At 39.2% G+C, this 23,135-nt stretch overlaps 1 protein-coding gene across 2 annotated transcripts; it reads left to right on the top strand.

The window, feature by feature from the left end:
* Nucleotides 1–2,324: 2,324 nt before the first annotated feature.
* On the top strand, nucleotides 2,325–22,709 carry NMBR (neuromedin B receptor). Of its 2 annotated transcripts, none has more exons than XM_032102002.1 (3): nucleotides 2,325–3,065; nucleotides 17,000–17,348; nucleotides 19,629–22,709. In XM_032102002.1, exons 1-3 carry the CDS (start codon nucleotides 2,650–2,652, stop codon nucleotides 20,028–20,030), a joined length of 1,167 nt encoding a protein of 388 aa, XP_031957893.1. In that variant the 5' UTR covers nucleotides 2,325–2,649; the 3' UTR covers nucleotides 20,031–22,709. The 2 variants fall into 2 exon arrangements, with proteins under 2 accessions (XP_031957893.1, XP_031957894.1); XM_032102003.1 differs by having other exon boundaries at nucleotides 2,976–3,134.
* Nucleotides 22,710–23,135: the final 426 nt, after the last annotated feature.

Raw genomic sequence — 23,135 nt, forward strand, 5'->3', positions numbered from 1 at the left:
CCACACACGCCTTTTCACCTCTGCAGGAAATTATATTCATACTGTTCAAGTGTATTCCATTGTCTTTACACAGGCATCTGTTGAACAACATTAGAAGCATAATCTAACTTTCTGTTTTCCCTGAGCTGGAGACACTCACTTTCTTCAAAGCTGATTTCCTTGCTGTTCAGAGTTCTGAAAAATATAGTCTAGATAAAATCAAATGCTGATAAAAATCAGGAATATAAATTTGCACTGATAAAGTTGCACTGAAAATGTTTCTAATTCCTCAGCCTTAGGAATTCATCCTGTTAACTGAAGGACAGATAAAATTTACTAGGATAGAAGAAATTCTTCTGAAAGGCAGCAGTAGGAGTGGTGGTGGTGTACAACGAAAAGCAAGGGGTCTCACCTCTCTCCATGCAAACTGCAATAAGTTTATACCAATAGAAGTTTTTAAAGTGTTCTTTTGTTGATATTCATGCAAAAAGACTCAACTTCCTCTTGTCCCAAGAAAATCAATATTAAAGACATGTTGAATTTAAACTATTCTCCCAATGGGAATCATATTGTTTGTTCATATATAAACATATTTCCATACAAATTAGCAAAAGGACCATACTTTCAGTGTTGAAGTTTACCTCAGTGTTAAAGACATACTGGATCCAGCCAGTGGGAACCAAAAAGACTGATTTGGAGTGTTAGCAGAAACATGACTGTTGTTGACCTCAGAAAACTTCATGTATGCTCAGCAAAGTAAAGGGTCACAGCAATTTAGATAAATGTGTAAGCCATCAGTAAGGCTGCCTCAGAGGGAGCATAGTTGAATTTAAAACTGTGTGGAGGAAATTTGATCAGTAACAAGAATCACCTCCAGAGGAGCTCTGTGATGATTATGATGAGCTGCTTAGTGCTAAAGGTGAAGTATTTAGCCTGATCCTTTCCGAGGCCTAGCACTGCTTGGGTTCTAACAAATTATTTAGCATTATATGAATCATTAGTTTACACGACTTGAACGCATTTATATATTCAGAGATGTGAGAAGCGTCACAATGATCAATGAATAGATATAAAGAGGTGTAACTTTTAAGAAAAATTAATTATTTTTCTTTGATAATCTTTGTAAAAGTTTATTTAAGAAAAAATCACTGATTTAATTCCTGCACTAGACAGCACGCCATGGATAGGCCATGCACACATGACATGCTTTGCTTCTGATATTTCAGTGGTCAGACTCTCCATAGACCTGCTATAAACCCACAGAACTTCAAGAGAACTGGTAGTAACATGAACAAGCAAGTTGTCTACAGGCTCATGCATCCTCCCTTTTGAGAAAAGGAAATAAAGGGATCAGTCTGCAAAACATGTTACTGGCAAATGCTGTTATTCTTCTGCCTTAACATTTTATCTTGAAAACTTCAGTCCAGTGGGTCTGCCTGTCTTTCAGCATATTTACACGGCTACCTACATTCATGGCTTCTGCTGGAAACAGATGGAGCTGTTTGGAAAGCCTATACATGTGCAGACACTCGGAAGTAAAAGACATCGCTGAAAAGCAAGAAACATTAGGGACAAATGCTAATCTTCAAAGAGGCAAACAACATTCATTCTGTACTGTTATACCATTTGCAGAGTAAGTAATGCATAAAACACATCACCTGTCCCCCTTTCCACAGTCGAGACCATTGTGAAATGCAGCTTCACAAATCAAACCTTAAAACTTTAAACACAGCTGATGTCTTTGAATAGGATCTATGCAGAACCCACAGCTGGATGTCAGCAATAAAATCTCTTCATTCTCAAGCCCCTTGCTCCCCACCACCCTGCGTTTCAAAGCACTGAGGTTTCACCTGGATAAGATGCTGAAAGAGGGGTTTCCGGAGGGGATCCCGCGTTCTCTCCGACGTGTCGGACAGCTCTCCGGTTTGCCGGGCAGAGCCTGGCGGGGGCTGCTTTGCGGTGGGCAGCGGCGGGGAGAGAGGCTTCCCTCGCCCCTCCCGCTCCCCGCGTCGTTCACAGCGCGCTCAGGGGCTGGGACCCCGCGGGACGGGGACGGCGGCGGCTCCGGGATCCGCCTCTCCCTTCACCGCAAGATCCACCTCGGCGGCGAGGGGCTGGGGCGAGGGCACGGGCACTCGCAGGAGGAGGGGCGGGGCGGGGCGGGGCGGGGCGGGGCGGCCCCTCCCGGCACCAGGTATAAGCCGGTGCTGCGGAGAGAGGAGCGGGCTCGCTCTGCGCCTCGCCCTCGTCCCCGCGGCCCGGGCAGCACCGGCGCCGCTGGACAGCGCTGGCGGCTCCGCGGGCGCGGGGGGCCGGCCGGACCGCGCCTTCGCCGCAGCGGCGCACCCAGAGCGCTCCCGGGGACGCGGGCAGGTGGCGGCTGTCCCGACGGCGTTCTCTGTCCCCCAGGCTCAGGATCTCCTGCCGACCGGGAGAGTCTTGTCTGAACACCTGAGGGGCAGTGCATGGGAATTTTTCCCTTCCCCGCCACTGCGCCGGCGGACATTCCTCTGCATTTCTTAAGGGAGAAAACTCGGCAAAGAAGGGGGAGGAAGAAAGGCAGGAGAGAAGGGAGGAAAGTTGGTTGACTTGCAGAGAGAGAGGTGAAGCTTTCCTGTGGCTCCCACTGCACTTTGCACTGGAGACCTTCAGTCCACGCGAAGCTGGAGGATGGAGCCAGAGCCCCCGCCCGAGCTCATAGCAGTGCCCCTCGGGGAGAATGGGAGTGTCCACCTGGCGCCCGACACAGCCCTGCTGTCCCCGGGGAGAGCCACGGCCATCTTCATCATCCGCTGTGTGATCCCTTCACTTTACCTGATCATCATCACTGTCGGCTTGCTGGGCAACATCACCCTCATGAAGATCTTCATTTCCAACAGTGCCATGAGAAGCGTGCCTAACATCTTCATCTCCAGCCTTGCTGCTGGCGATCTGCTCCTGCTAGTGACCTGTGTGCCTGTGGATGCCTCCCGGTACTTCTCTGAAGAGTGGCTCTTTGGGGAAGTGGGCTGCAAGCTCATCCCTGTCATCCAGCTCACCTCCGTTGGTGTCTCTGTCTTCACCCTCACTGCCCTCAGTGCTGACAGGTAGGAAAGGTGGGCTGCCACTTCAGCTCTCTGCAACTTGAGCTAAGGCCAGCTGGAGCTAGATGAAAGGTAAATCACGCCCCTAGATAATGTATCCCTGGTTTGCAATTCCCTCATTCCAACCTGTGAGGTGTCCATGCTTCTTCTTCTCTCACTAACTGATGGCAAGTGGTGCAAATTGAAATTAAAGGGTGTCTGAAAATGGCTGTGCCTGGGCCCCCAGCTTCCAGGGTGTTAGCTGCAAGAACTGGGTCTTCTGCGTCTCTGGGATGGTCCTGTAACAGTCCATATATTGAAATCTTATTCATTAGAGTAAGGTTTTAGATGCCAGATATTACCCTTGCCAAGTCATAGTGTTATGTGAACAGGCAGTGGGTGACTTAAACCAAGTTAGGCACAGATGTATTTTTTAATCAATTTATTTCCTTCTGCTGAGAAAGTGTCTGTGTGTGTGTGTATATGTGTCTGTGCCTTAATAGAAGAGTAGGTTACCCGAGGTGACCGTCAGAACTAGTTTAGCTTCTGGGAATTCAGAGACACCAAATTGCTCTCTTGTAATTGTCAGTCTTAAACTTTTGTTCAAACTATTCTTATTAGCTTCTGAACTTTTTGAAAAGTTAAAAAAAAATACCCCCAAACAAACTAGAAAGTAACACTTTCTTCTCCAGTACTTGTCAAATTAGGAAGAAACAAAGAGTTGGATCCCCAGTTTTTCCTCCCAATTACTGTGAATGGGTACTTAAGGAATTTGTAGCAACTGAGTGGCTGTAGGACTATGCTTCAGGCTCTGAAAGACAAAATCTTGCAGTGTAATTGCAAACCTAAATTATATGAAATTATTCTTATTCTTTTATGTAAGCAAATTTTTTTGGCCAGAAATGAAAATGTTTAATTCCTTTTCCATAGAAAATCTCCCACTTTCTTTTGTTGAGTTTTGAACTGAGCCACTGCATTATATTGGTGCATGATGTGAAGGGTTGAAATATAGAAATATATCTTCGCACTTACAATAATGTTTCTTTAAAACTTTTAATCCTTTATTTTCATTACTAGAGGATAACTTTTCTTTTTTTTTTTTTTTTTAGCTAATTCAGTAAATTGTTTAGTTCCACCTGAGGGTAGTCTTCACTGACCATTAATTTCAGTTGTGTTTGAATCAGGACCTAACATACTCGTCTATAAAGACTTTGTAACTTGTGAAAATGGATTATAGTCTTGAAGAAGAGCTTGCAAAACATACCTAAAGTGAACACCTCTAACTCTCTGATTACCTCAATTAAATAGTATTTAAAAATCTGTCCTTACAGAGCCAAGGAAACTCTGCAGTTCTCTTTCTGCTCTATTTCTACTCCTTAAAATCTTCTGGTGTCTTATTTGAAAAGGGAAGAACTTAGTGGAGATCATCTCTCTAGAGAAATGTTATGTGAGGGAATGCTGGTGATTTAATGTTTAAGGATTAATTAATTTGCTTTTTATATAGCTTTGGAGCATTCATTGATTTTCCAGATAATCTATATCCTCTTTTTTATATCAGTAAAGATTCAAGAATTTATAATGCTGAATCTGTTTACACTTAGTGCATCTAGAATAGCATATACTAGAAAACAGCTACAGTTTGTGTCCTGAGACCTAATAAGCTCATTATAAATACATTCCTCCATCATTTTGGAGTTCACAGTATATGCCAATGTCAGAAATGGTTAATACCAGTAATTTAACAATGTTTCTTTAACCTTTGTAGTTTTATTTTTGGTTACTGAGAACAAAAACTTTTATTTTCCAGTTAGAAGGTCAGCCACTGACTTTGGAGACCAGTCTCCTGAGCGAATCTGGCTGAACTTTCAGGGGAGTTTGGGTTGGAGTCAAATCTATGGTCTTTGTATAACACTTGGATTGAACTAGAGGGGAGGCACTGGCGTGGAGGGGTTTCTGCCACGCTAATCTGTAGCCAGATTCTAATGTGTGTCATAACTAGATCAGTTGTGGGTGGTTATGCTGGCAGATCAGAAGTGGTGGCAGCATCCTCCACCCAAGAGGTCCCGAGGAGGTGAGGCCCGGCTGGGGGCAGTGTTTTCTCCAGATAAGTGAATCTAGCATAGGATGTTAGCAGTTTGTAAGCAGTGATGGCACCAAGAGGGCTCCATTATAATCCAGTGCATGTTTGGTCTGGTACACAATGTCTTCTTAGTGGCCTCTTCTGTCACAGATATTGCTCAAAGTACATTTTAATATAGGATAATTTAAGCCCTTCCTGCTTTTTGCTCCTTCTTACCATGAGACTGTATAGAAGGCCAGATATTGATTACACTAAAGAACAGATTTAGGAATATTTAGGATTCTTTGCAGCATGCCTGCGTGAATTGGGATAAAGGAGGTTGTCTTTGTTTCCACAGTCTAATTAGCACTTTATGTGGAAATTCTGCATGACAATTTCCATGTATGTGATACATTTAACAGAAGTAGCTACAGAAGCTACAAACTCTGAATGAGTGTTGCCAACAAACTGAAGCTATAAGGAAGAAAAAGTAGTACTAATTGAATGCATTTCATATGGATTTTTTTGTCACAGATGTCCTTCTCAGCATCAGTAATGCTTTCAGTGTGACAATCGTGCCTTTTATTTGGAAGCTTCATTATCTTGTACTGAGATTATTTGAGTGTTAATTTGGGAGTTTTTTTGTGTGTGTACAAATGTAATATGTAATTTTTAACAATACTTTCCAGACTTCCCTAGAGCAGACTTGCAGATGGAGTTTAGCAGCATATCTGCCTGAGGTTGCTCATCCCCATCACAAGAATAGCAGCTAGTCCTTCACACCCCTGAGCTCCTGGAGGTCTGGCTGCCAGGTGTGGGGAGTGGTGCCCTGCTGCAGCCCCACACATGTGGGGGCAGGTCAGTGGTGGAGCTGGGGGTGGTGGTAGCAGAGATCATGCAGTGGTAGCCCTGACGGTGCAGGGTTTTGGTGTCAGAGCAGTATGGAGTGTCCTTCTCCTATGGGATGGAGAAGGCAGCACAGGAGCTGTGCTGCTGAGCCAGTTGTCCCTTCTCACTGCCACACAGGAGATATGTAGGGACAGCGACCCTGCCCCTCATGGCCACTGACTTTTCTCTATTGTGGAGAAACTGGATCACCTCTACAAACCATAATATTTCTCTTGTTTATAAAACCAAGGAAGAAAGAGAAGGTGGATAACAGAAAGAGAAAACTTAATAGAGTGGATGACAAGTAAGGAAAAGGAAGAGGGCTGAAAGACAAAAATGTAAGAAAAAAAAAAAGCGGGGAACTAAGGGAAGTGTAGGACAGAACACTCCCAATAGCACTCAGCACACCCTGAAAGTGCCCAGAGCTGGTGGGTGATGGCCAGGGATGCACTTTCTAAATATGTGGTGGGGAAAGAAATGAAAAATGGGGCCTTGATGAGCTTGTTTCTCCAGGGTCCCTGGACTGCAGTTTTGGCCAGGGGTAATGGATGCTGGTGAGAAAGTCTCAGGACTTGGTGTGGTCTTTGACAAGGAGGATAAAAATAAAGAAGTGATAAGTATTGCCAGAGGGAGTGAAGCATGGCATCCATGAAGAAAATGTGTGCCAGCATCTCCTCACTGCAAAAAGGGCAGAAGCCAGGGATGAACCTGATTTGAACCATCCAGTGAACTTGCTCACTGCTGCATGAAGTGTTTTTCCAGTTTGTGTCCATGGTGGACCATACATTTAATGCAGAAGGCAAACTGGGCCCATAGGGAAGGTGTGGAAAGGTGCTTCCAGGATGCTTTTCAGAGTTAGAGGTCTGGATCGCATTTTAACCTTGGTGTGGACAGCTCGGGGGCAGTGAATTAAGACTGGGCACTACAATGTGCCCCTCTGGCCATTACTGCATTGTTGTGTGGTACCCACAAAATGCCAGGTCATCTGGAGTGAATAGCCTTTGGGGGAATAAATAGAAGCCCCTTCAGACAGCTTTAGATTTCTCCCACATAGTCTTTTCTTTTCTCTTTAGCTGTCATTTATGCCTTGGTTTTTATGCGGTCTGTAAAAATAGGATTAATTTTAATTCTGTTTCTTTTTCTACATTGAATTTTATTTCTAATGAAGGGTTTATATGTGTTAGCTCTAATGCAGTTCTGCTGCACTTTAATGGAGACAGCAAAGCTGTCACTCACACTACTACAACAGGAATAGCATTGTATTTTCTTTCTTCCTAAGTAATGTGACATAAGAACACCTTTGATGGGACAAATACTTGATTAACAGGTAACAGTTTGAAAACTTAAATTCATATTTAAAGAGCTAACTACAGTGCCTCAGATGCTTAAAATGTATTCTATAGGTTTGCATTGCTAAATTATTTGATCCTTCTATTTTTTTAAAAATGTCTTTATTTGTTTTAGATTTCGAAGACTGCAATCTGTATTAAAAAAAAAAAAAAAAAAAAACCAAAAATGTTTTTTGCAAGTTTGCACTCTGTACTGACTTCTGATGACATTGGATAACAAAATCTGTTTTGGCTCAGTTTGCTTGTCTATTATCTCTTCCTTTTTTGGGGACTCTGCAAATGTTCTGAAGTGTGAAAAGCTGCCCTATTAACTTCTTTGGGTTTTTCATTAGTAATGTCACCTTAATAAATTTCTTTTTACTTTCTTAATAAATTTCTTTTTACTTTTCCCAGCATTTATTTATATTTTCTTCTTTTATTATGGCAGATGCTGATTCAGGCTGAAATACAATGATTGAAATAGTATAAAATCCTCATTCCTTATTAAAAGTAGTGAAGCAGGAAAGTGGACATGATTTCCTTTTGAGCTCTAATAGCTGAAATTCAGGGACTAAGGAGTCCTTATGGGGAAAGTAATAGTAAATGACATCTTGAAAATTACTTTTAACTAACCAAAGAATAAAGAAAAAATAATCACAGCTAAAATGAAAAATTATCTGTGTAAGAGGAAAAACAATGCCTTAGCTGTGTATAGTAGATGGGAAAACAAAAATAGATGGACCAAGTAGAACTATGAGATCTGTAAGTAAGTATTTTAGAAACCCTAACTCTTGAGGTCAATGTATTAAATGAATGGATTACTGAAGTACACTAAAATAAATGATGGTCCAGATATTTCTCTCACTGTAGGCTGTAGCAGTATGGTTATAATTATGCAGTAACAGGCAATGCAAAAGAAATTTAAGAGAGGTTTGGCAAGCTTTATCTGTCACATTTTTCAACTTGCCTTTTAGTTCATATGTGCAAACTTGACTCACAAAATAAAGCTTGCCAGAACACCTTTGTCAAGTTAAACAATGAAGCCTGTCCTCACCTTAAAATTTTCTAACTAATTTATATCCATTTTATGCAGATAAAAGGAATATGATGTAAAATATTCCAGAAAAAAAAAGAGATGGCAGAACCACCCCCTCCCCAACAATGCAGAAAGAATTTTTTGACTGGAGTAGATTAAGGAGTTAATGATTCTAGGGTAATATTTTCCAAGCCAGGCAATTCAAATTAGCTGTTGGAGAAGTTCCTTTTGTGACTGTCATTGCACAGCTGAAAATGATTTCTCAGCAAATAATGTTTTCCTCCCAAGTCAGGCAACTGTTTCTCAAACTTCATACAGACACATGCATCTGTTAAACTCCTGCCTTTGTGCCTGTCCTGTGTGTGCTCTCCAACCCATACAGAAACAGCTTAGACTGAGGAAGGCAAAGTGAGAAATGGCTGTGGTGTTCATCCCAGTCAATGATCAATGCAGTGCCCGTGTTGTGCTGGCAGCAGCCACTTTGCTTTAACTAATGCAAATGCCAGTGTCCCATTGCCTTTTGTAGGCTGCAACCTAAACCCAGAGAAACGGCTTCAAAAGCATCCCTCCTGTTTCCTGCTGCTTTGAGCAATTCAGTGAAAGGCAGTTCCTGTGACAGACAAAATAGCTGCTAAACAGCAGATCCAGCCCAATTCTTAACAAACATGAATATCACCGTTCATTTATCTTGTTTGCCCCTAAGCACAACATTGTACACAATTCCCTTATCTACTACACTGCAATGGGTTAATACCAATTGGACTGTTGGAGTGCTCAAGTCTTCATTTAGCAGATCCTCAGAAATGATGTCAAAGATCAGGTATGCTCTACCTATGCTTTCTCCAGTGAAAAGATTTCACATAATTAATTTGTTAGAGAAAAAATAATACATCTCTGTATATGTGTGCAGGGTGATGGAACTCTTCAATATCTTCCTGAAAAAAGATAATTTAATTGAATCTTCATTTTAAATTGTTTAATTATAGAAAAACTTGTGTAATTATTGTATGAGTTTTGCTGCAGGGCTATTCATACAGACTATATATTTCTGGTGCTACATTATTTTATGGGTTTTTATATGTATTAATGAAACAAGGTATATGCAGTCCCAATCCCTAGGTCTAAACATGTTCCACTAGCAACTTCTAAATCCATGCTGAGATTCAGCCCAATTTGACAGTGTAATTACAAATAGCAGGTAAGTTCTTACAAGTTCATTAAATTTGTGGAAATAAGAGGAAACCTACTTTGGTGTCCATTGAAGAGAAGTGTATTTTGGAATTAAGTTGACACAACTTTTCAGGTATCAGAGAAAATAACTACAAGACAAACAGTCCACATAGGCTTTTCATAATTGCATCTGCTGCATGTAGATTTGTGTACTTCCAGCTTTGCATGAGCATATATCAAAATTACATAGTGGTGTGTGTGTACAAACATCAGAGAAATGGGTTATTTTGATATGTGTCATTACACCTCAAAGTTTTATTTTTTCTATCTCATGATTATCCCAAATATTGTTTCATTGTTTTCCAACTGCTTTTCACAGTATTTTTTTTAATAGTTTCATGCTTGTGTTTTGGCTCCAGGTTTGATTGCTTGTATATTAAGGATTGCTGTATTAACTTTTCCCTCTATAATGTTTTTATATTTCCTTTTTTACCATGGTCTGTACTTGTTTATTTTCCATCTACACTGATTTCAGGGCAGACCAAGATCAGAAGTCACAAATAAAATTGAACTGGAAATGCATTTAAAAGCGACAGAGTAGAGCTTCTACATGATAATACTGGAGCAAATAAATGAATTTGCTGATTTTTGAATTTAGAAATTAGATATTTCAATTCTAGGTTCTCAAATGGTAAAATCTAAGTCTGTTCTAGATATATTAATAGAGGTTTGGTTATTTAATTCTTCTTGGCTTGCAAGATTTCTAAAAATCAGCAGACCGTGTAATGTTCTCCACAACAGTATGTTATCTGCCATGGCCTGGATATAACTGAATTCATCAACAGCAAAAATTTTATAAAGGTAAATTGGCACTAAGCATATTTTACACTTGGGATTTATTCTTCCAGGGACTTTAGTTTCTGTAACTGATGTTTTTATTGACCTTCTGCTCCAGCAGTGATGATTTTATGAGATCCTTTTCATTCAAGTAGGTGTAGATATTTTTGCTGGAAGACATGCAGTAAGCACACAGTAAGTATGCAGACAAGCGTGCAACTCTGTCTTGTCAGCCTAAGGGTAGGGATATCAAGGGGATTTGAATCAAGCCCATTTGGAGAAATGGATTTCTCTTTTCTCAGAGTCCTTTGACTCTTCAATATTGAGAATATACACCCTGAAAGAATTAAACAAGGTTAGTTGTGGTTTTCTCTTTTTTAAAAAGAGAATAGATAATTTGGGGACAAAGCAAACAGTACGTAAGCTTGTCCAGGCTGCACATTTAATGCCTAATATCTAGCCTAGGTACTGACTTTCCCCTCATCCTATCCACCCCTCCTGAGCAGAATCCAAAATCCAGAATTCCAAATTAATGTTGGAATGAGATGCTCCAGAAAGGCGATAGAAGCCAAGAGAATACACATGCTAAGCCTCCTTATGCTGCCCCGTGGGAAACAGTATATCCAGTGGTTTGTGTGATGCAGAGGGCTAAGAATATGGTTCTCTCCTCACAGGTGAAATGTTAATTTTGAGCCCCTGTCTAGCAGGCATGGGCAATGGCTCCCAGACACCCTGGCTGCATGAATGGCTCCATTTTGTTCCTGGAGAGGCATGTGCCAGAGCTGCCTTTGCAGTGGCAGTTTTGCGAAGGCTGATGACTTTGGTGTGCCCCAGCCACTATTTAAACATAACTTTGAGATCAGACTCCTCAACTTTGTTGTGTTTAGCTTCAGGATTGTAATGAAGCTTAGGTGCCAACAGAGTAGGTGGAATCTGGGGAGCTCCTGGCATGCACAGCAGAGGAAATGCAACAGCTTGCTTATTTTGAAAGTCAAGAACAAATGGGCACAGTGGGTTAGGATGGGCCAGCCATTGTGTGAGGCTTCTGAATGATGCTTTCAGGCACCTGAAAGTGTGTGGTTTTTTTCTATGCACATACATACGTCTGTGTATATCTATCTATATATGTACAAACCCATATTCAACAGTATCAGAGCATTGGACTGAGGACTGGCAGTCAGCCACTTGTCAAGATGGTTTTGGAGAGGTCCACGATGTGGTTTTGACTTGGGTCAATCAGTATTCTCCTAAACGATTTCTAGGCATGTTTCAGGATTAAATACAAGCCCAGGGGCCATTACCAACAGAAGTGTAAACTGCCTAATTTGTTTGGATGTGGTGGTCTTGTACTAGGATATTAAAGAGATTAATTAAATAGTCATGGATGTCTAGGCAATGCCACTTGGCCTCCAGGCCTAAAAACGGGCTACGGCAATGTTTAGTTTACTCATATAGATGTAGCATCTTTATTAGATATGGTTCCTCATTCCTCTCCTCCCCTCCCCTTCCCTCCATCTCTCCTCCCCTCCCCTTTCCTCTGTCTTTTCACAGTGGAAACTTAGAGAAACTGCAACTCTAATGAAGACCTATTTGTCTGTCTTAAGATATGTAAAAATATGTTCATCAGTGACTTGAAATTATCAAACTTAAATATAAATTTGCTGGCAATACTGACACATAAGAACTTTTCTGAATAATAGGTGGTGAAACAATTTACTAATATTGCTTTGAGGAGCAGAATTTAACAAATTACTGATGGTGCTTTTAACTAGTGCAGTTATAAATGAATGGCTTTAGAGAAGTAGAACTAAAAATTCAGATTGCAGGCAATGAACTAGCATTGCAAGATTTGCATGAGCTTGTAAGAAGCATAGTTGGCTAATGTGAGGTGAATAGCAAGAAGCAGAAGTAGAAATAGAAGAAAAAATGAAAAGGAAAGAGAAAATTTATCCTCTGAAACACTGGGTGGATGACAGGTAATGTATTTCATGCAGAAAAAACCCCTCCACCATCCTGGGAAACTTCTGGTTTGATTCTTTTCAGGGTGGAGATATCATCAACAAGCGTTGAAGCGTTATTGATAGTTTTTGGCTCAACAGAATGTATTTTTACAGAATGGAAAACTTTCCCCACTTAGGAAAATCTTAAGATTTTCCCCCTGAGAAACACAGAACACATGTCATTGACATTGATTTTAAGTGTGTTTACACATGGTCTTCTAGTCTGCATTATATTCACTATCAGACCTCAGAGATGCTCGTTCCTGGGTGAACACAATTCTCTGCTCTCAAGAGATAAGCACAGAATAAAAATATTGATATTCCCTGAAAAAAAAAAAAAGACATTTGCTTTACATTGCAAGGATTTATAAGAATAAAATAGAACAATGAGAATCTCAGTTCATTTGTGTGTTGTGAAAGAAGCTCCCACAACAGTGGACCTCAAATGATCCCACACTGTTTTCAGCTAGAAAAATTGTTCTCCTCTTAATGATTCAACTGGAGTTGGGCCAATTGAACTGCCCATAAAAGGAAAAGGGCTTTGGTCCCATCCAAAATTTCATTCTACCGTAGTCAAGTGGACAACAACTGGACATGATATTAGTATTTTTAGCAAATACTGACCATACAACCATGTTTCCTTTTCAGATTTATTTATAGGCTTTCATGTTAGGATTTTTGTATTTGAAAGCACCCTGCAGGGACACAATTAAAAACTAACATATGAATGGTTTTGATAAATTACTCTAGTTTGCAGGAAATGTAGAAGTATGGCATAGCAACATCGCTTTAAATGCTTATTTATAATATGGCAAATAATACCAACTCCTCCAGCTTCACGATTTAAATGAAAATCAAAGCAAAGTAATATGAATCTGCCCTGCCTCAATTGTGTCTCTGCTTGGCTTATGACACTTCATTATTAAATTTATTTTCATCCTACATGATGTCATGTAGGAAACTAGGTGATAAATTAGGGTCCTATTTGTGGTAGGTACTATATAAAAAGTAACAAGAATAAAGTCCTTGACCTAAAGGGCTTTTAAGGACAAAAGACCATGCAGAATCCAAAGGGCAAGGAGACATTGAAGCAAATCTAGTTAGAATGGTAGGCTATTTTCCAGTGGCTGCCTAAGTATTGTCCAGTTGTTTTGGGTTTTTCTTTTAAATTTTTTTAAGATCATCACAACAAAGTGCTCTAGAAAAAAAGTAGCAAAGCAATGGAAGGACAGCTTAGGCCTAGTCAAGGAGCAGCTTCTTTTGAAATCAAGTGTGTGGGAAGGGAACTGCATTTTGGATGCAGGAGAGGCAGGAATAGAACCTTCCATTCTAAATTGAAGCTGAGAAATACCTTTAGAAAGTCTCTGAAAACAAAGGTTAGGAGAGGTAGGTAAAATAGAATGGAGTTTAGAAGGTAGCAAAACGTTATAACTCTGGAGGAAGAGGATATTCTTTTCATCGATTTATTTTGGGATTGTGTAGAAGGGAGGAGACTGCTTTAAAATGGAAAAAAAATGCTATACAAAAGAAAATCAGTCTGCAGAATGAGAAGGGGCAAGTTCATGCTGGTGTCTGTTGGCAGAAACCACAGCTCCAAAGACAGGAAGTGTTTCCCGAGTTTGGGTCCCATTGTCAGCAGTGATAATGAGAGAGGATATAGGAAGACGGAATTTACAAGAAGGCTTTTAATTAAAACCAAATGCATATTTGTAATTATTTCCTGAACTTCATGGCAACGTATAATTTGCTCTTCATCAGTCAAATAAAAAAAAGATGAATTTATTTACTAATTTGACTAATTTGCACCCTTAGTCTAATTTACTGACATGGTTTTTATTGATAGAACATATGGTCTTTGTAATTTGAATGGTTGGCAGTATGTTTTAGCCTTACACTGGTTTTATATAAAGGAAAAAGTTGGGTTTTCTCTTTGGGAACACTTCTCATTACACTCAGTTTACATTTCATTTTATCTGTAACCTGTTTCTTTTCACTCTATAGCTTTTCAAAGATATAAACAAGATGACAGGTTTGTAAAGCATTTAGTGCATTTTTCTTCCCGTTGACACTGAGTACTGTGAGGGCTGAGTCCTAGGAAGAAAAGTGCCACCTTGTAGTCAGTAAAGTAGCAAGTAGAATAAAAGAAGGGGGTTTTTTTTTGTGCTAAACTCAGCTGTTTTGTGAAAAAGGGCACTCTGCTCCAGTGCCTTCCAACTTGGAGTAAGTCGTGGCTCAGGGAAAAGCATACAATTTGCTGAAACAGCAGTATATGCTAAAGTACCAATATATGTCACATCTTCTGCTAATGTAAAGACTTCTGAAAAAGTCTTCCATTTAGAGATTAACTAGGCCAAATTGCTGCTAAAACAATTATTTGTGACCTGGTCATTTTCTTGGGTCATAGGATACAATAGGACTGTGGTCAAAATATTTTGAAGCAATGAAATGGAAAAGGAGAGGAAAAAAATCTGTAGTACAAACCACTATTTTTATTCAATGCCCCTCCCCCCCCCGCCCCAAAACCCCCGCACCAGCTCTTCCCTAAGAATGCAAACTTTTCAAAAAAATGAGCAGATGCAAGGACTTGACGTCACCTCAAAAATAGATGGTCTGTCTTTATGTAATGAAATAAAGGCAGACAGCAATAGGAAGCAATTATTGAATAATAAGGTCACAGTTTGTGCTGGGGAGTACTCATGCTTTGTGCAGAAGCTTCTGTCCTTCCTATGGCAGTATAGAGGCTTTCTTTACACCTTGGTGTCCAGGGAGTTTCTCACTGTGTGTTAGCAGAAATGGTAAATATAAATTAACAGACACAGTTCGCTGAGTTTTGTTTTCTACTCCATGATTGTGGTGAAAATAGACTAAAAATTCTCTCTGAATTGAGAGAGGATATGAACATTAATAGCCATTATTTTTAATTATTTAGTGATTAAACAATTTATCACAATCCTGAGAAAGAGGACCCCAAGGCACATTTTGACTCACACATTCTCTGACGGAAAGGTTTCCTTGCGTACCACGACAATGCTCTGCTCCAGACATTTTCATGGCATAGACAGTTGCAAACATCTGCTTAAGGTGTTGGGGGGGCTATAAACTATCTGTCAGGACCTGCAAATTAGCCCTAAGGGGTATTTGGGATCACAGCTCCATTTATCAGCATTCCCTTCAGCATCCATGTTATATTTGGGCATAAACTAATCCTTGGGAAGTATTTAAACACATGCTCATACCTGTACATATTTATACATCTGTATGCATGTATATCTATCTACAGGCATGGATATGGAATTTTATCACAAAGAAGAGGCATCTAAGTTACTGTTCTCCTTAACCTAAGCTCATTGCGTAGCTAACAGAGAAAAAAATAAGCACCCTAGGGGGTGATTTAATATACCTAAAATATGAATCACTCTTTGAAAGTACTTCTCCCCTCGCTACAAACACCTGAGGAAGAACAAAGTTATGTACCTGGAGTATGAATCTCTCCCAACTCCCCTCTTCCTGGTAAAATTTTCTTTGGATATTAAAGAAGTGTAGTTTTTTTCCATTTCTCAAAACTTCTGCTCTTTCAGAAAAAACCCAGCCATCCCAAATCGAATTGAAAGTAGAAACAAAAAAATTAAAGAAGTTAAAAAAATCCCATGAGCTTCCATATTGCCACAACTTAGACAAAATGAAATGTTTTGTTTAAGGTTTTGTTTTTAATAAAAACATTAAAACATAATTTACTTACATTAAAAAAATAAATTAAATAAAAGATCTAAGTAGAACTTTAAGGTATCCTTGAAATATTTTTCTCAAATTATATTTGTCCTTACAGCATGAGCATTTTCTTGTGGAAAGTTTGACTTTGTATCACTTCCTGCAATGATTTTTATTTTTTAATAAAAAGATTCCTGACCAAAGTCTACTTCTATTAATTTATTTTACAGTGCTCCAGTGTGATATTTCCATTCTCTGCAATTCTTCCTGTTTCCATTGCAAGGGCTATGAAATGATCAATTCCACAAAGTTTTATATGCAATCATACATTATGAGACAGTTTTCCAAAATGCAGTGTAGAGTAGCAGCTTCCAACTATTGATGTGGAAATGTTTATGTAAGAGTAATACTTCCTGCACAGGCCCTTGGGAGTCATTTATGCCTGACTTTATGAAGATGCATACATTCCCCTGAGGGGGCTGGGAGCATCCTAGAGTGGGAAAGTTGTGGTGGCAGAAGGAGAGAGCCCTGGGCTACAGGAGCCAAGGAAAGAAAGAAGGAAACACTAAGTGATCATGTGCTGGTACAAGAGTCAGGTGGAAGTATGGGATGTAGGATGCACATCTGGAGATTTGCTGGGGGTGTTTGGAGAAGGAAAGGGTAGAGCCATGGCTGATTCTTCACTGTCACCACACTGGCACAGAATGGGCCATAGGACACAGCCATAGGTTGTATCCAGGGCTCCTTTTGCCTCCTCTGATGAGTGTTTACAAAAAAAGGTAGCGATTAGATTAAGAATGATTACAAGCCCCTTGACATTTCAAATAAGAAAAAACATGGCATTATTCTAATCAAAGATATGAAGTAACCTTGTGCATCACATTTGAATTTGAATACCTTTTAATTTGCATCTGCATTTTGATCAATTTCAGGTACAAAGCAATTGTAAATCCCATGGACATCCAGACTTCCAGTGCAGTGCTATGGACTTGTCTTAAAGCCTCTGCCATCTGGGTAATCTCCATGCTCCTAGCAGTTCCTGAAGCAGTGTTCTCCGAACTGGCTCACATCAATGACACAGATAATGCCACTTTCACAGCATGCATACCATACCCCATGACAGATGACATGCACCCAAAGATCCATTCTGTGCTGCTTTTCCTTGTGTATTTCCTTGTCCCTCTTGTTATTATTAGTATCTACTACTATCATATTGCAAAGAGTTTAATAAAAAGTGCTCACAACATCCCTGGGGAACACAGCGAGCATTCCAAAAGACAGGTAAGCCATTTGCTTTTTACATCCCAGTAAAAGATTTGTGTGCTTTATACATTTATAAATGAAACTCAAGGAATTATAACATCCAAATTGTTGGATTTTGCAGAGGATTAGTTCAGATTCCACGTGAACTAAGCCAAGGATTATCTGAAAATTTTCCTTGTTTTCACAATTACTCGGTATTAAGCCCAGTATGTAAATTAATATGAACAAGGAAAATTATAAATTCATTGCCATCAATGCACATTCCTAACAGTAAATGAAATTGGTATATATGTTTGTATGTGCTGTTACTGTAACCATTACTTGTATTCTTACCGAGGAATGATGTTTTTTAGTTAATGACAGTGGCTTCACCTATTTCTATAGGCAGTCATTTTAGGAAAGAAATCTTACATGAATGTTTTGTGAATTGTCCCTTTTTATTTGTGCTTGGAAATGAGAAAACTGACATAGGCAGGGAAAATTTTACTTAGGGGATCTAAGACTTCTAGGATGAAGGAGTGTTGGAAATATAAACATAGAGCATTAACCGATTCTTTTTTGACTTTCTCAGATACAATACTGAACTTGCACTTTTCGAATATCCCTTCTGTTATAGATGCTATAAAACTCTCGGTATAGATTCTGTATGCCTTTGAGACAAAGCATTTTAAAATGCTGGACAAAGCCAATCTTCCCCGTAAGGCACAGGAAGCAATAAGATAGCAACATTAGCAGGAGCACAAATATGTACAAACAACAGCTTTTGCAATGAAAGTGCCTCAACTACTTTGCAAAAGCATTAGTATTGATAGAGAAAAATACTTATGCCCATTTAGACAGTTTTGAACAGTTTTCTCTGCCAGTAATTTAGAAAACTACTTTCATACTCACAGAAATCTCCTTAAATGCACATATTCTTTCAGAAAGACTACATTCCTTTATGTCCTTTTCATTTCTACTCTAGTCTGTTTCTTGTCAAAAGTGCATACATATTAGCACCTCATGTATTATTTTATTTTCCTGTGAAATATAGAGAGCCTTTTGGCTGAACCCTCTAGATGGAAACAATATTTAATTTATACTACATTTCTGTACTCACATGTATTTTCAAAGTAAGAATATATTTTTTCGTTCTACTTAGTTTTTTCTCTTTGTTAATCTATGAGGCTCAGAAGAACAGAAAATTCTGATGTACTTGCATATCTCCCAGCAAGAGGAAATAAATTCAGACTCTTGCTATCAGCTCATGTTTCTTTAGGCCAAGTGTAATATTCACACTATATTTCTGCACGTCTTAGTCTGTTCTTGCAATCTGTCTGAATGCAAACGCTACCAAATTTGACTGCTAGAGTTTTCTCATCTTTTTTGAATTCCCCACTGTTTTTTGTTTAGATAGGCCTAAGAAAACCATTTAATTTCACAGATTTTGAAAAACTGTTAGAATAAATTCACTTGATTTTTTTTTTCCCAGAAAATTGAGCAGAGTAGAAAACTTTCCTTTCTTTGCAACATTTTCATGCCTGATATACATAATAAATCTTTTAGGAGGAATATGGATAAACTTTCTGCTTCTCTCTGGTGCCTTCTACCTGGCCAGTTTATCTCCCTCTCTCAGTTTGGAACCACTGTGTAGGCTCGTGTCCTGCCATCTTTTAAGTATCTACATTGTAATCTGTTTTACCTTAGCACTGCAATTAAGGTACATTTTGTGATGTTATTGCAATTAATGGAACCTTTCACCTTACTCTGGGATTAAGATGCTTCAGACAGTGTAATGCAATTTTGGTGGTTTCTCTAGGAGAGAGGTGCAAGCTGAGACCTTTAGTGAAAAACAAAGGGATATAAGTACCACTGTATAGCTAACACCCTAGTAAACATCTATCTCATGATATCTCTAGATTTTGAAGCCAACAGTTTCTAAATAGCTTTCTAACTAAAACCAAAGATTCAAGCCAAGCACTGAGATTTTGTCAGAAAAGGTTACATTTCATGACATCCTTTGGTGCATGCTTACAGGCTAAAAGCCAGTGTTTCCTTGGGTCATGAATCACTCTTGCTGTGTACTTCGGTAACTGCAAACAGCTAAGATCTTTCACTGAAAGTAAACTGAAAGAGGAAAAGGAAAGTAAAATGAGATAGCAAAAGTAATTCAGGCCCCAAAGGAAGCATTTTTGCTGGCCTTACTTATGATAATTGTTAACGCTAATATAGAACAAAATGCTACAAGTTTTAATTAAGTCTGTTATGTGGGGTAGTTCTATTCACTGTTGTTTATTTGGGTTCTCTTCATCTTTTTAGATGGAAACTCGGAAGCGTCTGGCAAAAATTGTTTTAGTTTTTGTTGGCTTCTTTGCTATCTGCTGGTTTCCTAACCATGTGCTATACATGTACAGATCTTTTCATTACAATAAGATCGATCCATCGATGGGACATATGGTTGTTACCTTAGTGGCCCGAGTGCTAAGCTTCTGCAACTCTTGTGTCAACCCATTTGCACTGTATTTTCTCAGTGAGAGTTTTAGAAGACATTTCAACAACCAGCTTCGCTGCAGGAAGAAAGCTCAGAAAGAGAGATCTGCCAGCTACTTGCGCAACTCTTCTGCCATTCAAATGACTTCCCTGAAAAGCAATACCAGGAACCCAGTAACTACCATGACACAACTGAATGGGCACAACTTGAAACAAGAAATGTCATTATGATTTAATGGGTGTGATTTTTGACTGTGAAATAAATCGGAACTTCTCCTTTGCAGCTTGTAACTCACTTCTGGCACTTGTTCTTTGACAGTCTTCAGAAGAGAGGATCTGTTAAATTCTGGCCAATCTGAGGTTACTTCACACCTAGTCAGACTCTTAGATAGAATGAACAGTATGTTTCATTGAGAAAACAAAACTGACTGGCATCATATTGTACTTTAAAGGAGATACTAATATATGTTTAACATAAAGGAAAGCAGTGTATCTGACATAACATTGCTTTAAAAGGTATAGATTTTCTGATCTGAAAATATGTATTTTTAACTGAATATTGATCCAGGCTTGTGTTTTGCTTTAACAGATTTTGCATGATTTTAGCTCTGTGGTATGTGCTAGCATTGCTGATTAGGATTGTTAGGCATTTTGGATTCAATTAAACTTTTAATTTTTAATTTATTTTTTCTTTAATCAGCTCATATGTCAGCACAGGTAGTCAAACAGACACAATGACTGAAGCTTATTGCTGCTACTTATGCAAGGCTGTTCATATAAAATTTTTGGAGGGGGGTGTCAGAGATGAATCCCCCCTTATACAGTGGCATAGAATCTGACAAATAATCATTCCCAAGCCAGGTGAGATGTTAGCTTTTCTGTCTGAGCTCCAGAGAGAAGGTGCTCACAGTGTCTCTGTCACTACACTGTATCCTGTAGTGACTTCTGCAGTGACTTCTTTAAGGTGAATACTAGAGAGTACACTAGAAATTTAGATTGGATTTCAGAATTAGTTGCTAGTCTTATAATTTCAAAAAGCTGAAGTGCTAATGCAGTGTATCAGTTTGCTGTTCTCTTTGTCCTTAATATACACTTGCTCTTATTTAGTTCTGTTTGTAAGTCTGTGAACCACCTGAAGTACAAAATTTCTTTCTCAATTCCTCTTTCTTCAAGACTAGTTATATCTCTACCCCAATTTTTAAAGCAGTGAGAAGTTATATTGATGTAATCTGTAAGTGTTCTAGCTAATTATCTGGAAAAAAAACCCCCAGTTGTAACCACTCAACAGGGAAAGTAACAGATTGAAATTCTTAATGTCAACCAGCATGGTCCAGTTGGTGAGACCTATAGGGGGATGCAATGTACTTACAGTTGTGTGCAGCATTCAAATGAGAAAACTTATTAAGTTCAGCGTAGGCTGGCTCCATATGGCCTACTTTAGTTGGTTGCAGTTGCCCTGTGGCTTCAGCGGCTCCTTGGAAGTCTTTATACAAAGGAGCTGATTAACATGAACTTGTAAATCTGTGTGGAATGGTTTAGAAAATTGTCACCTTGTCATAGTTTAGGAATGGCATTCCCCAATTTAGTGTTATCACTGAAACACATGTTATCACTGAAACATGCGCCGCTGTCTCACTCCCCATTCCCTCTCTCCCTCCCCCTGCAGCGGGATGGAGAGGAGAAATTGGAAGCACAAAAGGTAAATATCAAAGGTTAAGATGATAATAATTTACTAGAAACAGCAATGAAATAAGCAACAAACAGTAGCAACACCAATATTAATAGCAGACTGTTACTAAAATTAGTAACAAGAGGTGAAGGATTCATATGCGAGTGATCACCATGGGGAACTTGGCGCTACCTGGGCCGCTCACTTCACCATCCCTCCCCCACCCCCTGCTTTGGCATGAGGTGGTATAGAATAACCTCAGGGTCCCGGCCATGTCCCTCCTGGCTACTGCAGAAATGAAACCTTTTCTGGCTGGAACCAGGACACATCCCTAACTGCCTAACACTGCTTCATCCATTTGCTCCATTTGGCTCTTTTTCTTCATCCCTTAGTTCTGTGTGAGCCCACATGTTCTTAGAACTCTTTTTAAATTTTATACCACTAATTCCTCCTGGATGCCAAACAAAGTTTTGGATTCTGCTCTTCTGATCAGTCTTGAGTCCTTTCTACTCACAAATATTTTACACCTGCAAAGCACTAAAGCTTAAAGTCTTCCTTTGTCAATTCTTGATGTATATCATTGACTGCAATCAAGTTTTCTGTTTATTTCTGCTGAGGTTTTTTTGTTCCTTACTCCTCATTGTGTTTGGCAATCTTTCTACGCTGCATAGCCTTTCACAGAACTTCTAAATCCATTGTGGTTTTTATTTCCTAAATGAATTTTTGTGATGTGGGCATTACCAGATGATACAGGTGCCCTACTGGAAAAAGAATAATCTAATTTGTAGTAGATTTGATGCTTCTGTTTGATTCATGCTCTCCACTCAATGTCTTAAATTGCTGTGTGTGGTATGGACAGCATGAGCCAGCTTTCTGGCAGAATGACAAGCTACAGTCTGCTCCTTTTTGTTGTGAAGGGAAGGTGTTCCGAAGTAGACTATAACTCCTTCTTGTCAGGAAATCAGCACAGTTTTGGCTCATTATTTCCCAGACTTAATATTTAAAGTATGTTTCAAGTAAGTAAACTAAATTGTATATAGCTCCTCTAAAATTCTTGTAGCACGATGTGGGGGAATTATTCAATCTGTCTGGAGCTTTACTAGGCGTGTTGCTAACCCAATATGCACATTTTGGAAGTCTGTTACTGTGCTTCTGTACACATTGTATATAAGTACAGCTGTATGTATAAAGCTATTTTCAGACAACTCTGCTTGCTAACAATTAAAATGATTCTAGAATGCGTTTTATGAAGTATTTTCTTCTAACTGTAGTTAAAGAAACAAAGGAAATCTGTAAATAAGATCATGTCAGCTTTTCACATACTACATTGAGATTTATGCCAAAACAGTTGTTAAAATGCCATCTGGTTTTTTTTTCTGTTATGAAAATTTTCTTATTTCAGAAACATTAATTCTTTTCTATCTTCCCCTCCTGTGTTTTGAGATGGTTTCTTTCAAAAATATTTTTTCAAAGACTGAGAAAACTACCATCCCTTCTCAGTCTTTGAAAAATGAGAGAATAGAGGTAATTACTGTTTCCTCAGTGTAAGACATTTATTTTTTTATAGACCAGAGCTAGTACAAAATAAGTCTGATAGCATCTTCTCACTCCACCCTGCCAATACTAGAAACATTACATACACTGCTGAATCCTGAAATGTCAATATG

This window comes from Corvus moneduloides, chromosome 3 (assembly GCF_009650955.1).
Source record: "Corvus moneduloides isolate bCorMon1 chromosome 3, bCorMon1.pri, whole genome shotgun sequence".
NCBI classification, from domain to species: Eukaryota; Metazoa; Chordata; class Aves; order Passeriformes; family Corvidae; genus Corvus; species Corvus moneduloides.

Excerpts from the sequence above, each read along its gene's own strand:
- NMBR (XM_032102002.1), top strand. The coding sequence starts at position 2,650 with ATGGAGCCAGAGCCCCCGCCCGAGCTCATAGCAGTGCCCCTCGGGGAG. Across the intron at positions 3,066-16,999 it reads ACTGCCCTCAGTGCTGACAG|GTACAAAGCAATTGTAAATC; the intron begins GTAGGAAAGGTG and ends GATCAATTTCAG. Across the intron at positions 17,349-19,628 it reads GCGAGCATTCCAAAAGACAG|ATGGAAACTCGGAAGCGTCT; the intron begins GTAAGCCATTTG and ends TCATCTTTTTAG.